An 18,292-nucleotide genomic window follows, 5' to 3' on the forward strand; every position below is an offset into this window, starting at 1 on the left:
GGACACGGGAAGCCTCCTATGTTCTCTAGGCAGCATCCTAGGATGTTTCCAGAACCCCACTGGAGGTGTCCATGTATCGTATGATGAGCTTCACCAAGCTCCATCTTAGAAGTGTTCTAGGTTGCTTTCCGAAGTCAATGTGATGAGATCAGGCATGTCGCCAGGGGGGGGGGGGGGGGGCTTGAGGGGCTTCAGCCCCCCCCCCCCCGAAATTCTCATGGTGGTTCGCGAAAAGGCCTTACTGGTGCATTATTTAAACTGTTATGTTTATTCATATCATGATCTGATCACCATACTCAATATATCCCATATGCATGGGGGTATTGGGGTAATGATACAAAAGGTTTGCTAGGCTAGACCCTCTTTCACTCAGACTCAGCCCCCCCCCCCCCGAAACTCAGCCCCGCCTTCAAAACCCCCCCTGAAAAAAATTCAGCCCCGCCCAAAACGAAATCCTGGCTACGGGCCTGGATGAGATCCTTACTTGGAATCAAGTTCTACTGAATTTAGTAGGACTGACATATGAGGAGACCTGGATAGGCCCACACTGTGATATAACAGCAACAAGAATAGCTGGATGGAAGTAATACTTCAGTTTAATAAACCACATATTTTAGTTCAGTTTTAATAAAATGCAAAATCTGAACTCTAGCTTCAGGGAAGAAGAGCAATTCTTTGTGATCCAAACTGTTGTCTGCAGTTGTAAAGCAAAATTCCCACATTTCATAATACAGTAGGACAAAAATTATCTGTAAGTGAGATTTCACAACTGATACTTCAGGAGTGTGATTTAATGTTAACAATAATCTTGTAAAAAGGTCAATCTGGAATACCAGTTAATCATTAATATTTGTTATTATTTCTTGGAAATTACAAGAAGAATACTTGCAGATTTCATATTGGAGAGATCAACTCATAGAAGTAACTGGTTGCAAATACACAATATAGCACCTGTATCCATGTTTGTGGGCCTCACTAGGTTGTCAAGTTTGATACTTTGAGATCGTCCGGGGAGGCCCTGCTCTCGATCCCGCCTGCCTCACAGGTACGCCTGGCAGGGACGAGAGACAGGGCCTTCTCAGTGGTGGCTCCTTGGCTGTGGAACACCCTTCCCGTGGACATCAGACTGGCTCCTTCCTTGATGATATTCCACAGGAAACTAAAGACTTGGCTGTTCAAGAAGGCGTTTGAACAAGAAGTGCAATAATTGGTAATGACGACAGGAATGGAACAACGGAAAATGATACTGGATTGTGGTTTAATGATGAGACGACGTGAATGGCTTTTTGTATTACTGATTTTGTTGATATTTCTGATGATGATGTCTTGGTTATTGCTAGATTGATATTTTAGATTGTGTCTTGAATTTGAACCTTGTTCTCTCTATGTTGTACACCGCTGTGAGTCGCCCCCGGGCTGAGAACAGCGGTCTATAAGCAAAGTAAATAAATAAATACTGTGTTATGCTTCCTGTCCAAAGCAGTGAAAATATAGGGTTAAATATGATCTACAGGTATCTACAGGAGGTCTTCGAAGATATCCCACATGGACACAGAAGTTGTACTGTAATTACTTCTTGTTCACCACTAAAAAAGGCATAATAAGATTACATTACAACAAAAAAAATGTGTAATTTTACTAAATGCTGGAAGAAGAAAATCACGTGTCAAATCGTGACTTCCAGCATGGCTTCCCTTGCTGCCTTCTGCTCTGATATGAGCACTAAGGCACTGATAGATAGAAGCTCCTTCACACTGGTGCCCTATTTGTGGCATATGCAGGCATGCATTCTTATTATGCACATATATGTTCTCTGAAGAGTGTTGCAGAACAAAGAGACCTTCTTTGTGCCAAGGTCACTCTCCTTGCATAGTTAACCAATTAGTGGTTGGTGTACTCTTTCTAAAGCCATTGACTCACCGCAAAGAAAGGTCCACAGGGAGCACTGGGTTATATTTCTGTGGTTGGAACTTTATGTTCCAACAAGCTAATGCAGGATCAAGATACTTATTTTTTTTTAAATGTAAGTAGTTTTTTTTTTTTTTTAGAAATGGAAAACTAAAAACATCATTATAATGCAACTATAACAGCAGGCAATTATTTCAATCTTAAAACAACCCATTGAAAGATCACTGTTCAAGTTGTAAAGTAGAAAGAAGAACATCCAACCACAAAAGAGCTTTCTCTCTCCTCCCTCTTCAACATATTTAAAACAGAAAAACCCCTTTCATGTTGCAAAATCAGGCAACCTGAGTCAGAGAGATACCAGTGAGTTCTAGCTTGACAAGATCAGCTGAGTTCGATCATGTTCCACTGCTTTGCTGTCTTTTGGGAGTCTTTATCCCTGAAAATTGTTCTTGTGTTCTTTGCTACATTTCTTATTGTTGCTGACTATGTAAGACGGAGACATTCCAGGGACTTCCCTCCAGGGCCCATGCCTCTTCCTTTTCTGGGTAACCTGCTTCATCTTGATGCCACGAAGCCTCATCTCTCTATACAAAAGGTAAGTAGGAAAACCATTCTGAGCACCCAGATAATGTCTATTTCCTTTAAGCCCACCTGAAGGCATCTCCACAAAGGAAATAGTTCTGAATACTGCTTCATGTTGGTTTGTGCTGTCAAGTAGGCTTTGATGTATGATGACCCTATGAAAACAAGCCTTTCAAAAGAAAATTTTATTAACTGCAATGTTTGTTCTTGTAAAATTAGGGCTGCAGATTCCTTGATTCAGTCAATCTTCCTGCAAATGTAGTTTTCATATCTCCTGCTGTTCATTTCTCATTTTAAAATGAAACAATTGAAAATCAAGCTCTGGGTTCTGGACTTTTAAAAGAATGACATAAGGTCATAGAAGGGCAGAGAAGAAAGGCAGAAGTTTGGAACATTTGTCATGAACACTTGAAAAAGCATTTAAAAGGTTCTTTTATTTGGGTTGTAGGTTTTTTCGGGCTATATGGCCATGTTCTAGAGGTATTCTCTCCTGACGTTTCGCCTGCAGCTATAGCAAGCATCCTCAAACGTCAGGAAAGAATGCCTCTAGAACATGGCCATATAGCCCAAAAAAACCTACAACAACCCAGTGATTCTGGCCATGAAAGCCTTCGACAATACGTTCTTTTATTTCATTCACAATGAGAAAGAGTATACAACAGAGCAATGCAGAGAAAGGAAGTAGACACACCAACTATATATTCCATTAGGGTACACAAAGGGAATATTATATTTCTATTCAGCATTCACAGACATAAACATTAATTCATCATCATGCATGTGTGTTGGCCTGGTGTGGGATTCCTGTGAGAGCATAGCCTTTCTGCTGGTGTACCGTGCGCCCAGCGCACCAGCGGACAGCCTATCCCAGCTGCTTGAGACTGTGTCGGAGTGGTCCCTGAGGTTCCCCAGACTTATCGTCTTGGGGGATTTCAATATCCACGCTGATGCTGATTCTTGTTCATTAGCGGCTGTGGACCTAGTGTCTACCATGGAGACACTAGGACTCTCCCTCTGTACTACTGGGCCCACGCATCGGGCGGGGCACACGTTAGATTTGGTTTTCAGCGCAGGAATTCAAGTGACCCAAGCCTCCACAATAAAGGTTCCATGGTCGGATCACTGCGCCCTCAGAGTCCGGTTGGAGCATGCCTACCCACGCTGCCAGCGCGCCGAGCCAATTTGGGCTCGCCCAAGGAGACTTATGGAACCCAGTAGGTTCCAGAATGCTCTGAGGGATCTGGAGCCTGCCAGCGACTCGATCGATGTGCAGGTGGACACATGGAACATCAGGCTATCCAATGCACTCGACGAGATCGCCCCTAGACGCCCTCTCAGACCCCGCCGAAATCGGTCTTGGTTCACCGAGGAACTTCGACTGATGAAGCGGGAAAAGAGACAGCTGGAGGGCGTGTGGCGAGAACTCCGTGACAGAGCATCGAGATCAGCTTATGAGGCATTCAGGGAATCCTATGAGCATGCTATCACTGAGGCAAAGCGAGTATATTATGCTTCTTTGATAACGTTTGCTAGCTCACGCCCGGCAAAATTGTTCAAAATAATTCGATCTCTAACGACCGTTCCTACCATCCCAAAAAGTGGTAATCAGGCCCCTCCAGCCGAGGTTTTTCAGAGCTATTTTGCAGACAAGATCTCGCTACTTCGCCGGGACCTCCCTGCCACAACTGATACAGTGAGAGAACTTGAGACCCCATGGCCACTTGCTGGGCCCATCCTCGACCAGTTCATCCCGCTGGATTCAGGGGCTGTCAATAGGCTCATAGCTGCAGCTAGACCGACCACTTGCTCCCTCGATCCGTGTCCCTCTTGGTTGGTGAAATCCTGCTTGGAGGGATTACGTGACCCTCTGTTGAAGATCATAAACAGCTCCCTTGAGCAAGGAGTCTTTCCAGAGGGTTTAAAAGAGGCGGTGGTCTCTCCTTTGCTGAAGAAACCAGATTTAGATCCCTCGGTTCCCTCCAGTTACCGCCCAGTTTCAAATCTCTCGTTCCTGGGCAAGGTGATTGAGAGGGCAGCAGCAGAGCAGTTGCAGCAATTCCTAGACAACACAGCCAGACTAGATCCCTTGCAATCTGGCTTCCGTGCAGGGCACGGGACAGAGACTGTGCTGGTCTCCATCACGGATCACCTTCGATGCCAGCTTGACTAGAGCGGGTCAGCGCTGCTTGTGCTATTGGATCTCACAGCAGCATTTGACACAGTCGACCACAATCTCTTGACCCACCGCCTTGCTGTTGCTGGAGTCAGGGGGACAGCTTTAAACTGGCTGTCCTCCTTTCTTCACAACCGTGGATAGCGAGTGGAGAGGGGAGGCCTGGTCTCTGAGAGGTACCCTCTATCTTGTGGGGTTCCTCAGGGGGCCATTCTCTCCCCTCTGTTGTTTAACATCTATATGCAACCACTTGCTCAGCTGGTTCGAGGTTTTGGGCTTGAGTGTTATCAGTATGCCGATGACAGCTGGTGCTGAAGATGGAAGGCCGACCGGACTCTGTACCCGATTGTTTCCATCAGTGCCTCGAGGCCGTTACTGGATGGCTGCGTGCCAGCAGGTTGAGGGTGAATCCAGCAAAGACGGAGATCCTATGGCTGGGTGGACCGGGCAGTGGGGACATCCATCTGCCCACCCTGGATGGCGAGACGTTACGCCCGTCAACATTGGTAAAGAGTCTGGGAGTCCTTTTGGACCCTCTGCTGACAATGGAGGCCCAGGTCTCCGCTGTGAGCAGAACCGCCTTCTTTCACCTGCGGCAGGCTAGACGGCTAGCCCCCTACCTGTCCAGGGACGACCTAGCTACGGTGATCCAGGCCACGGTCATCTCAAGGCTGGACTACTGTAACGCCCTCTACATTGGCCTCCCTCTGTCGGTGATTCGGAAGCTCAAGTTGGTACAAAACGCAGCTGCTCGGCTTCTTGCGGGAATTCCGATGAGATGCCACATAACACCAATCTTACTACAGCTGCATTGGTTACCAATTGAGCACCGGATCACTTTCAAAGTGATGGTACTCACCTTTAAGGCCTTGCATGGTCTGGGGCCAATGTATCTAAGGGATCGTCTCACCCCCTACCAACCCCAGAGATCCCTCCGCTCTGAGGACCAAGATCTATTGGAAGTCCCTAGTGTCAAGACCTTGCGTCTAACGGCAACCAGGCGCAGAGCCTTCACAGCAGTGGCGCCATCAGTCTGGAATGCTCTGCCACCTGAAGTTCGTGCCCTGCGAGACTTACCAGCTTTCCGCAGGGCATGTAAGACATACCTGTTCCGACAGGCTTTTAATGTTTGATACTGTTGTTTTTAAATTGTTTTAAATTGCTTTTAAACTTTGTTAGATTTTAGCTATTCTTGTAAGCCGTTCCGAGCCCCACGGGAGTGGCGGCATATAAGTTTAAATAATAAATAAATAAATAAATAATTACCATCTCATCTTCCTTCTCCTGCAAAAGAGAATATTTACTATATTTGTATACTGCCTTTCTCAGTCCATGAGTGACTCAAGGCGGTTTACAGAGGCAAGATTCAATGCCTAACAACATAAAACATTTAAAAACATTTAACATTAACATATAATATATAATCATAGTAAAAATCAATAAAACATAAAACATTTCCGCCTCCTAGTTAAAAACAAATTCCAGTCTCATCATCCAATCGTTCCATATTCCTATGTCTGTTATACTGCCTTAAATTACGCTATCTTATATTGAAATATTTCTTCTGAAGTTTTTCTGAAAGTTGTAAATGAATGACAGGTTTTTTCCAGTTAAGACATCCTAACTCCACAGAGGTTGGTTTTTCTTATTTAACTGATAAATGGTTTTCCTTCTTAAGTAAGGAATCATTGTAAACACTTCCTTAATTTAAAAGAGTCATTATCTCTGGTAATGTAAACATATTGTTTTCCACCAATATGTTTACATTACTGTATCTGTTCACTGTATCTGATCATGCCAGCAGCTTTTAATTACAGTCCATCAATTCAGTAGTTTTCCAGACCTCAATCTTAGGATGGCATCTCTAGCCTCTGTAAGTCCCAATACAATTTCATTAAATTTCATTCAATCCATACATTATATATTTCTTCATTTTATTGTGTATTTTATATTGTATTTAATAATCTGGTGCTCATGTATTTATTTATTTGACTTGCCTTGTATGTGAAAGACCTATGGTCTAAGCATCGAATAAACTACTACTACTACTACTGCCAATATATATATATATATATATATATATATATATATATTCTTCATCACACATTGGTTCTATAAGAAAAAGTGGGAGAAACTGGAGGTATTAATCTGAAAAAAGGAAGTGAAGAGCTTAAATACCTGAAAGGTAGGGGAAGAGAAGTAGAGCAGTGGTTCTCAACCTTCCTAATATCTGACATCCCCTCATGACCCCCCAGGGGTCCCAACCCCCAGTTTGAAAAACGATGAAGTTGAGGGAGGAAGAGGAGGAGGAGGAGGAGGAGGTGCAGGTGGAGGTGATGGTGGTAGAGAGGACAGGGGAAGGGAACATTTGTTTTGTGTTGTCCCAGAAGTGAGGATTAAATCTAATGGATGTAATTAACAGGGGATAAGGTTTCAGGTAAAATGAGGGGGGGAAATTCAATGATAAGAATAGTTCATTGATGGAATGAATGCTTACAGGAAAGACTGGTTTCTCTATCCTTCAGGCAAATCTGAGCAATCATACTTTGAGAACATTCAAGAATTTCTGCAAAGTGGTAGCTTAGCTAAACATAAATGACCTCCAAGATTCTTTTGATGTCCTTGATTCTACAAACTCCTTGAAGGCTGCTTTTGTCATAATTGAATCCTCTGGTGTTCACTGACCACTAAATGGCAATGTAATCCACACAGAAGAATGGTGGGTCGTACATGATTTTGGTCATTCATGAGGGAATCAACACCTCCTCCCTCTGGAATGACCATAACATCTTTCTTCAACAGGAAGTCCATCAATATTTATCATCTCTATTACATTCTGTCCCATTCTCCTTGCAGCTTGCAGACATATATGGCAATATCTTCAGTTTGCAGTTGGGAAATCTTCAAATTGTATTTCTAAATGGACTGGAACTGATGAAGGAAGCTCTTATCCATCAGGGTGAAAACTTTCTAGATCGACCAAAATTCCCTATTTTGTATGACCTTTCTAAGGCAATGGGTGAGTGTTTTTTTCCTAAAGTATTTCTCTTTCATTTCTTTAATTTTCAAAAAGGATCTTTCCTAATGGGGGAACAATCTTTAAATTAATTCATCAGATTAAATGCCTAAGGGCAGTGTTTGATCATAGTTTGTATTACCTGTATCCATAAATCAAATCCATCCATCGTGCCCTTGGTCAGCCCCTCTTTCTTTTTCCTTCCATTTTCCCCAGCATCATTGTCTTCTCTAAGCTTTCCTTTCTTCTCATGATGTGGCCAAAGTACTTCGTCTTGGCCTCTACTATCCTTCCCTCCAATGGGCAGTCAGGCTTTTTTCCTGTAGTATAGACTGGTTGGATCTTTTGGCAGTCCAAGGCACTCTCAGAACTTTCCTCCAACACCACAGTTCAAAAGCATCTATCTTCCTTCCCTCAACCTTCCCTATCATCCAGCTCTCACATCCGTAGGTGACTATGGGGAATACAATTGCTTTAACTATGCGGATCTTTGTTGCCAGTGTGATGTCTCTATTCTTCAATATTTTATCGAGATTGGTCATTTCTCTCATCCCAAGAAGTAAGCGTCTTATGATTTCCTGGCTGCAGTCTGCGTCTGCAGTAATCTTTGCACATAGCAAAACAAAGTCTGTCATTGCCTCCATGTTTTCTCCCTCTATTTCCCAGTTATCAATCATTCTTGTTGCCAAAATCTTGGGTTTTTTTTATGTTTAGCTGCAACCCAGCTTTTGTGCTTTCTTCTTTCACCTTGATTAGAAGGCTCCTCAGCTCCTCTTCTCTTTCAGCTATAAAAGTGGTACCATCTGCATATCTAAGGTTGTTAATGTTTCTTCCAGCAATTTTCACCCCCACCCTTGCATTCATTAAGCACATCACATGATGTGTATACAAGTTGAATAGGTTAGGTGAGAGTATACAACCCTGCTGTATGCTTTTCCCAATCTTGAGCCAGTCTGTTGTTTCATGGTCAGTTCTTACTGTTGCTACTTGGTCATTATACAGATTCCTCAGGAGAGAGACAAGGTGATTTGGTATCCCCATACCACCAAGAACTTGCCACAATTTATTATGATCCACACAGTCAAATGCTTTAGAATAGTCAATAAAACAGAAATAGATGTTTCTTCTGAAACTCCCTGCCTTTCTCCATTATCCAGCAGATATTGGCAATTTGGTCTCTCGTTCCTCTGCCTTTTCTAAACCCAGCTTGTACATCTGGCAACTCTCGCTCCATGTCTTGCTGGAGTCTTCCTTGCAGGATCTTGAGTATTACCTTACTGGCATGAGAAATAAGGGCCACTGTACGGAAGTTTGAGCAGTCTTTAGCATTTCCCTTTTTTGGTATGGGGATATAAGTTGATTTTTTCCAGTCTGATGGCCATTCATTCTTGTGTTTTCCATATTTGCTGGCATATGGCATGCATCACCTTGATAGCATCATCTTTCAAGATTTTAAACAGTTCAGCTGGAATCCCATCGTCTCCTGCTGCCTTGTTGTTAGCAATCCTTCTTAAGGTCCATTTAACCTCACTCCTCAAGATGTCTGGTTCTAATTCACTTACCACACCGTCAAAATTATCCTCAATATTATTATCCTTCCTATACAGATCTTCTGTATAGTCTCGCCACCTTCTCTTGATCTCTTCAGCTTCTGTTATGTCCCTGCCATCTTTGTTTCTTATCATGCCAATTTTTGCCTGAAATTTACCTCCAATGTTTCTAATTTTCTGGAAGAAGTCTCTTGTTCTTCCTATTCTGTTGTCTTCTTCCACTTCCATGCATTGCTTGTTTAAAAATAGTTCCTTGTCTCTTCTGGCTAACCTCTGGAATTGCGCATTTAATTAGGCATATCTCCTTCTATCACTGTTTCCTTTGCTTTCCTCATTTCTTGGGCTACTTCCAGTTTCTCAGCAGACCACCATTTTGCCTTCTTGGTTTTCATTTTCTTTGGGACATACTTTGTTGCTACCGCTTGAACAATGTCGTGGACTCCTGTCCATGGTTCTTCTGGGACTCTGTTTACTAAATCTAGTCCTTTAAATCTGTTCTTCACTTCCATGGCATATTTGCTAGGAATGTTAGTGAGATCGTATCTAACTGATCTGTGTATTTTCCTTGATCTCTTTAGTTTTATTCTAAATTGAGCAATATTATTATTGAACAAAACTAAAACAATTTAGTATACAGTGCCAGTATTCCGAGAGTAGACAGTAGTTACTATGTTACAGGCCTTGAAGAAATTTAATCTACAACTCCTCACCCAGTGCATAAACAATTAAAGTATTTTTATATTTCTAAGTAAGAACCTATGATTTATGTCAGTGCCCAGGTTCCCTCTTAGAATACATAAAAAACTATAACTTTTATGTATTCAGATGATACTTAAAGAAAGAAAGCCAAAAGCACAAAGAATGATCTCAGGTTATCATGCAAGTAAGTATATAAGAGACATCAGAGAATGGGTGGTAGGGTGTTTGTGAAAGGCTGCACTAGATTCAGCTGTGTCAAACAAAACTGCAGGATACAGATATTTGACTGGACTACAGAGGCACTGAATGGGTTTCCAAGGAGAATAAAAAAGCTAAATTAGAATAATGTAACGAAGCATTTGAGGTATTCCCCCAATGCTTGGTAAAGAAGGAAATGATGAGCCCTGCCTGAGGAAGGTTCCTGAAAAGTTCTGAAATACATAAAAACTCCAACCATCACCCAAGTCAAAAAAGAAGCACCATTAAAGCCTTGGCAGACCGTGCAAAAAGAATCTGCGAACCCCACCTCCTCCAAGATGAACTGAACCACCTCAACTGGGCTCTCCAGGCCAATGGATACTCCACCTCAGACATCAGAAGAGCTGCAAGACCAAGAACAAGCCACGAGAGTAAAGACGAAGATCCACCCAGAGGAAAAGTGTTCCTGCCATACATCAAGGGAACCACTGACCGCATAGGGAAGCTGATGAGGAAACACAACATACAAACAATCTACAAACCCACCAAGAAAATCCAACAAATGCTGCGTTCAGCAAAGGACATAAGGGATCCTCTCACCTCTGCAGGAGTCTACCGTATACCATGCAGCTGTGGACAAGTCTACATAGGGACCACCAAACGCAGCGCCCAGACACGCATCAAGGAACATGAAAGGCACTGCAGACTCCTTCAACCAGAGAAGTCAGCCATAGCAGAGCACCTGATGAACCAGCCTGGACACAGCATACTGTTTGAGAACACAGAAATGCTGGACCACACCAACAACCACCATGTCAGACTACACAGAGAAGCCATTGAAATCCACAAGCATGTGGACAATTTCAACAGAAAGGAAGAGACCATGAAAATGAACAAAATCTGGCTACCAGTATTAAAAAAACTCTAAAATTATAACAGCTAAACAACAGAGAGGAAAAAAACCAGGCACAGATTAACACCTCCCAGCAACAGATTTTCCCAGGCGCAGGCAGGCCTTCAAATGCTAATGAAGGTGATCAGCTAACATTCACACCTAACTGCAGCAGGGAAGAGCTCCTTGCCCCACCCCAGCCATTCCACAGATATATATAAACCCATTGTCCTAATTCCAACAGACCTCTACCTCTGAGGATGCTTGCCATAGATGCAGGCGAAACGTCAGGAGAAATGCCTCTAGAACATGGCTCTATAGCCCGAAAAAACCCACAAGAACCTAGTGATTCCAGCCATGAAAGCCTTCGACAATACAGTTCTGAAATGGTTCTGAAATGCTACCCTAAAATGTTAATTCTAATAAGGAGAAGAAAAAGGCCCCATCTACACTGCCATATAATCCAGTTTCATAATGTAGATTAACTGCACTGAACTCATATAATGCCTGGTTGTAAGCTGCCTTGAATCATCTTCGGGTTCAAGAAAGGCGGGATAGAAATATCGAAAATAAATACATAAATAATATAATCCATCTCAATGTAGTTCAATCTGCATTATATAAGTCTACACTGACCATTATAATGCAGTTCAAACTGGCCCATATGACAGTGTAGATGGAGCCATAAATACTTAATGCAGTTAAGATCCATGCATGTCCTGATGACTATATGACCTAATACAATGCTTTATGGAGGTTAATGGAGCTGAAATGCAAGGTCTTTAGTCTTCTCTGCCATTTAGTGCTTAATTCAGTGGTCATTCAAGGATATTTCTGTGGCTGTTACAGGTCTTGGGGGTAAGCTTTTACGCTTGTCTGTTGCAGTGCAGACATGTAGTGGTATAAAGAATCCTTCTTATTCAAGTATATAAGATGTACAATTAACTATGCAGGACTTCTGGTGAACATTTCTTTGGTTATTTTTGAAATTTACCTGAAATTATTTGCGTGCTTAGTGATGTGATGTTAACTTTTCTCATCAAGGGTTGATCATGTCTAATGGACTCCCCTGGAAACAACACAGACGATTTGCCTTGTCAACACTAAGAAACTTTGGTTTGGGCAAAAGGAGCTTAGAAGAACGAATACAGGAAGAGAGCAGGTTCCTCACAGGTGCTATTGAAAATGAGAAAGGTAACAATACATTAGCTATGCTCAAAAATTGTATGATATTTCATTGCAGAGATGTAGCTTTTCCTGAGCTGCAAGGATATTACAGAAAGTCAGTAGAAAGTTGCACTCTGGCACATATGATATAAGGTGCATATACCTTTAGCGAATTCAAAATTAATATGGAACACACACACACACCATTTAATGTTATTTGAGAATCTTGTTTTGGGGTGGTGGATACTAAAAAGTTGTACCTCTGCCCATGTAGTTTTAATTTATAGGTGCTGCTGGAAAAGTCCATTCATATGTGTAGATCAGTGGTTCTCAACTTTATTTTGACCAGGGACCCCTTTGACCAGGGACCACTCTCCAACATTAGTAACAAAGGGTTATGGATCAGTTTTTGGTCAAGTTTAGATTTGGGTTGCGGTGCTGATTCAGAAAATTGCATTGGACAGCTCAAGTTTCAGATACAGAACATATGCCATGGTCAGCGGCAGAGAAGGAAAGGCAGGCAGTGCAAAAGGAGCAGAAATAAAATAAAATAAAATAAAATAAATAAAGAGGAAGGAGGCTTGCTGACCAAATTTTTATCCCAACAACCCACTGGCGGTCCATGGCACATGGGTAAAAACCACTGGTGTAGATAATATCTCTCATTAAAACCATCTGATGCTTTGCCACAATCCCTGTACAAATTCTAACAGACTTTCTATTGCTGTTGTGTTCCTTCTTGTCATTTCTGACTTACAGCCACCCTAAGGTAAATCTATTGCTAACTTTTCTTGGCCTTTGACATCCTCTAAGGAAAATAAAATGTGACTTGCCCAACATCATTCAGTAGTTTCCATGGCTGAGCAGAGATTTGAACCCTGTCTCTGAGTCCAGTATTCAAATTACTATACCCCAATGCTCCTCAATATAGATAGATACTTGCTTGAGAATAAAGTTCTGGATAATGTCCTGCCCACTGGTTCTCAAGTTTAAATAATTAGAGACCACATCACATGGAAGTCTTTAAACCAGGGGACAGTGGGGAAAGCTATTGGGCAGCAGGGGAAACTGTAGTTAAGTGCCCTGCATCACCCACTTTCCCATCATACAAGAGAAAATGTTACTGCCTGGGTTCCCCTCATGCTTTCCCCCACTTAGTCAATAAGAACATGGGTAACTCCCTGTGTTCTCAGGGCTGCATCCTACTACGCTTCCAGGATGGAGTCCTGTTGCAAGCAGCCTTGTGCCATCAGCTCCACCTCCCATGTGATGAGGTCATTATCTACTATCTTCAAAAGTCTGAAATTTAAATTATGTATTAATAGTAGTTCATGAGAGTATGTGCTGTATGTTGTTTTAAAGATTATTTAGTAATTTTAACATTATTTTTACATAATATTTTTATTTAATTCTTTCTCAACTTTTCTAAAATACAATTTTAATTTATGGTAATCTTATTTTAAATTACTAGAAGTCATCTTTATTTCCATTTCAGGTCATAGACAGAGTACACATGGAATAAAAATAAAATAAAAGGTTAAGGAAAAGCAATAGTGTAGAATGGCAGGGTTGCAAGAATAGGCAGTAGTAGGATCGTGAGACACAGATTCATAAATCAACACTAATGAAGGGAGGTGTTTTATCAAGGCTGCTCAATGTGGTATATATCCACTATGAATGAAAATGAGACTGAAATAAAATAGCAGGTTCGTGTAATAAAGGCCTTTATTGTATATACTCGGGGGGAAATCTAGATATTTTATTCAAAAAATCAGAGTCACTTGATCTGCAAGTTAGTGTATGCACTGTACCTTAGCTCTTGCCAAAAGGAATCCTCTTATAGCTTAGCCTTGGGAGAACCTAAAAGAAGTACATTGCCACTGAGCTGTTTCTGGCCATTTTCAATACTTGGGGGAAAATAAACCAGTGGCTGCTGGTTCCTGATGTGGTGATGGCTCTTTCTCCTCTTCACAAAATATCTCTAAGCTCCTCTATGTGACATAGTGAAATCCATCATTCTGGACCAAAAACCATCCTCACTTACATACGAGGTTAACTTATGTATGGACGTTGTTTTTGTAGAAATCGATCAACACTGGTACACCCCACTGCTAGTTTAAATGCATTTGCTCATGCTTTTTTCATTATAAAATTCCTCATCTTTTCTGATGTATTTTGTAGCATAAAAAAAGGGTAATCTTTCTCATTCGTCCTCTGCCAACATTGTTTTTTCTCTCCAGGGCAGCCATTTGACCCCCACCATGAAATTGACAATGCTGTTTCAAATATCATTTGTTCTATCACTTTTGGAAACCGCTTTGATTACCATGACAGTCAGTTCCAGAAATTGTTGCATTTGGTTTATGAAGCAGGAGCCATCCATCAAAGTATTTGGGCTCAGGTAAGGCCTGTTTGTGATCTTATGTCCTTTGTTTAATCTCTTTTTTGTCTGTTTAATATGTATTTCATAGAGATACATTTTGGTATGTAACTTTTCTGGAGGTACATTTTAGTGTGTGTATTTGTAGTGGTTTTGCTATGTTTGTGTATTTTAATTGTTTTGAAACCCACTTTGAGCTATGAGGAGAGGCAGGTAAAATGATGATGATGATGATGATGATGATGATGATGATAAGGTATATTTTATATTTATTTTAGATTTATTTGTTTAATTTACTTCCAATGAATTAACTAGGACCCCAACCTATTATATTGCACTCATCCCCATTATTAATAGTGTTAAAATTATTTTTCATTTGTAGTCACTAGAGGAGGGTGAGGCATTGGAGTTTCTTGGCCCTCGCCTCCCTCCACCCTCAGGCCAGGCTTCTACTGGCATCAGGATAGGGCCTCGCCTCTCCTGATGCCAAGAGAAGGGCAAGGCAAGTGAGGGACGAGTGGATTTTGAGCCACCTCACCCACCACATGCTTTTTCTCTAGGGCCGGGCTCCTCCCAACAGGGCCACTCACCCCATCCTTATACCAGGAGGGGAACCCAAGGAAAGCATGCAGCAGGCTGAGAGCATGCCGCATACCAGGACTGGAAAGGCACCTCTGAACCAATCTCACACTCTAGAGTTCAGTATAAAAGCAAAGCAGTTTATTAAAAGATAAATGAAACCTCACCAAAAATAATGTAAGAATTTAAAAGTCATACAAAATATAGTCCATGTAAAAAGGTGACAATCCAGAAGACCAAGGTACAGACAAAACCTTTCAAACTGGAGTCTTGGCAAGCATAATAATCCTGAGGATCAAAGGTACATGACAGGCATAGCAAAGATCCAAAAAACTATATGAGTCCATGAAACCACTTGAATCTAAGAGCAATACAAGAAGCCATAAAAAACACTTGATATTCAAAACATGAGTCCAGGAAAAACCACATAGGAAAATCCAAGACTTGGGTCCATGAATCTTGAAACAAGAGAGAGGAATGTAGGCTTCTTCCCTTTACCTAGACATTGATTCCTTTGAATATTCACTTCAAAACAACCCTCCTTTATACTTAAGAAATTATGTCTTTTTCCTTGAGAACTCTGAGGAGGGCCCCTCTTAGATAACAGTCTCTGAGAACGGCGCCTTTCTTCGGCCACCTGTTTCAGCTGACAAATTTCTTTCCTTCTATCTAACTCAGGGGAGTCAGATGGATCTACATCTCCAATTAACACATTCTGATCAAATTCCGACCTGGGTTCTCTTGGGAAAGCTAGCCCAGGCCTGTCAGCCTCTGAATCTGTCTCTAACTGAACATCTCCTGTTGACCTAACAATCCCAGAACCCTCAGTCCCATCAGGGGCAACACCAGATTCCTGCCCAGAATCCCCATTCTCAGGCTCCTGTGGGTCTGCAGAAGCTTGTTCACTGTTCTCTGATATCTCAGGCAATGAAACAATAACATTCTGGACCACAACAGAGCGCTCCAGAGGGCTCCCAACCATACCTACCTCCCTTGTCCTTTTGGCATAAGGGCATGGCAAACAATGGATGGGGAAAATTTGGAGGACTGGGCATAAGCATCCAGAGGACTGTGTCCAGCCCATGGGCCTTAGTTTGCTTACACTTTTCTAGGTTCAGGGTTCTATGTTCTTGGTTTATTTTATTTATCATATCAGAAGCCAACCAATATATTTGAAAAAACACAAAGTTTAAAACTCGGCATTCTATTAAATGTCCTTTGACCAGTAGCTGGCCACTTGGAGTGCCTCTGGTGTTCCTATAAGAAGGTCCTCCTTTGTGCATATGGCAGGGCCCAGGCTGCATTGTAATAGGTGGTCTGTGATTTGCTCTTCTCCACACTTGCAAGTTGTAGACTCCAGTTTATAGCCCCATTTCTTAAGGTTAACTCTGCATCTCGTGGTGCCATAGCGCAGTCTGTTCAGTGCCTTACAAGTTATCCAGTCTTCTGTGTGCCCAGGAGGGAGTATTTTATTAGGTACCAGCCATGGATTGAGGTGCTGGGTTTTAGCCTGCCACTTTTGGACACTTGCTTGCTGAGGTATTCTTGCAAGTATCTCTGCAGATCTTAGAAAATTATTTCTTGATTTAAGGCACTGGTGTGCTGGCTGATATCCAAACAGAGAATGGGCCAGTGATGTCACTGCCTTGGTCCTTTCTTGGTGTTTATTCCACATTTTTGAGGTTAGCTTTAAGAACATCTTTAAATCTCTTTTGCTGTCCACCAACATTCCTTTTTCCATTCTTGAGCTGCTTTGAGGGACAGTGATCAGACATTTGGACAACATGGCCAGTCCAGCTAAGTTGATGGTGGAGAATAATTACTTCAATGCTGGTTTACTACTTCCAGAATGCTGACATTTTTTTCCTGTCTTCCCGAAAGATTTGCAAAACTTTCAAAGGCAATGCTGACGGAATTGTTCCAGAAATCGAGAGTGATGTTTAGAGATGGTCCATACTTCAAAAGCATACAACAGAATCGGGAGAACATTAGTTGTTTAAACAAGCATCTTTATGTCCTAACAAATGTGCCAATCGTTGAACACTCTTCTTCATTTGCAAAAATGCTGCACTCACAGAGCTCAGACAGTGTTGTATTTCAGCATCAATGTCATTTTTTGTGGAAAGGTGGCTACCTAGGAAGCAGAAATGGTCAACGTTTTCTAGCATTACACCATTAAGTTTTATTTCTGGACTCCCACATGCAACCACTGGAAATGGTTCTGCTTCATCAGATGGGACCCATGGGAGTCCGACTTTGAAGTGTGTAGAAACAGAAGAGGAAAAGAGTCTGATATTGTTTCTTTCTGCTGACTACTAATTCCATTGCAACAGACTATGCAACTTTGAGGGAATACTCTCCAAAGGTTTCCTTATTTTCTCTCCTGCCCATCATCTAATTTTTGTTTTTGTCTTCCAGCTGTACAATATTTTTCCAGCTCTCATGAAGCAATTGCCAGGACCCCATCAAACTATTTTCAAAAACCGGGAACAATTGAAATGCTTTGTGAGAAAAATAATCAAAAAGCACCAAGAAAACTGGAATCCACTTGAAACAAGAGATTTCATTGATGCTTACTTAAATGAAATGGCCAAGGTAATTAAATTAGTGGATGGGACAAAATCCACTTCTTAATTTTTAGTGAAGGTAGACAGGCACACAAACTAAGACACTTCAAATATCAATGCTATTTTAATGCCTTCCAAGTTAAGTCTTTGAAATCACATAGTATCAGGGTATAGGAGATATGAAAAGATTTGTACAGCACATGCATAAGACACATATTATCTAGAGAGCTGCATGGTTTATGTGGTGCCAATTGTCCACCACTAATACATCATCATTCAGCTATTATGTTTCAAACAATTTGAGAACACAGCTAGTAAACTTTGGCCTGCATAAGAATTTCCATCATCTCTTAGCATTTGCCATGCTGCCAGAGGCTTCTGGGAATGGAAGTCCAAAAAAGCTGGGTGTTTATGTAATCTTCACTCCCATGTGTTTTAAAATACCTTCTCTGGGCCTTGACGTCCCTGTGTTTATTCTTATTTCAGTCTTCCATAATTACCAAATTTGATTTGATCCTAAGCTTTCTTTAGGAAGAGAGAAATTACAGAGATTGGAAAACCCATGTGACAAATTGACAGAT

At 41.7% G+C, this 18,292-nt stretch overlaps 1 protein-coding gene across 1 annotated transcript in view; it reads left to right on the forward strand.

The window, feature by feature from the left end:
* Positions 1-2,305: 2,305 nt before the first annotated feature.
* The window catches only part of LOC132772700 (cytochrome P450 2J2-like), a 30,526-nt gene continuing 14,539 nt past the window's right edge, over positions 2,306-18,292 (forward strand). Inside the window, exons 1-5 of the mRNA XM_067467098.1 lie at positions 2,306-2,503; positions 7,520-7,682; positions 12,063-12,212; positions 14,426-14,586; positions 17,563-17,739. Of these exons, the coding sequence (XP_067323199.1) occupies positions 2,306-2,503; positions 7,520-7,682; positions 12,063-12,212; positions 14,426-14,586; positions 17,563-17,739 (849 nt within the window). The remainder of the gene's footprint in view (positions 2,504-7,519; positions 7,683-12,062; positions 12,213-14,425; positions 14,587-17,562; positions 17,740-18,292) is intronic.

The sequence above is a fragment of the Anolis sagrei genome, chromosome 4, assembly GCF_037176765.1.
Source record: "Anolis sagrei isolate rAnoSag1 chromosome 4, rAnoSag1.mat, whole genome shotgun sequence".
NCBI classification, from domain to species: Eukaryota; Metazoa; Chordata; class Lepidosauria; order Squamata; family Dactyloidae; genus Anolis; species Anolis sagrei.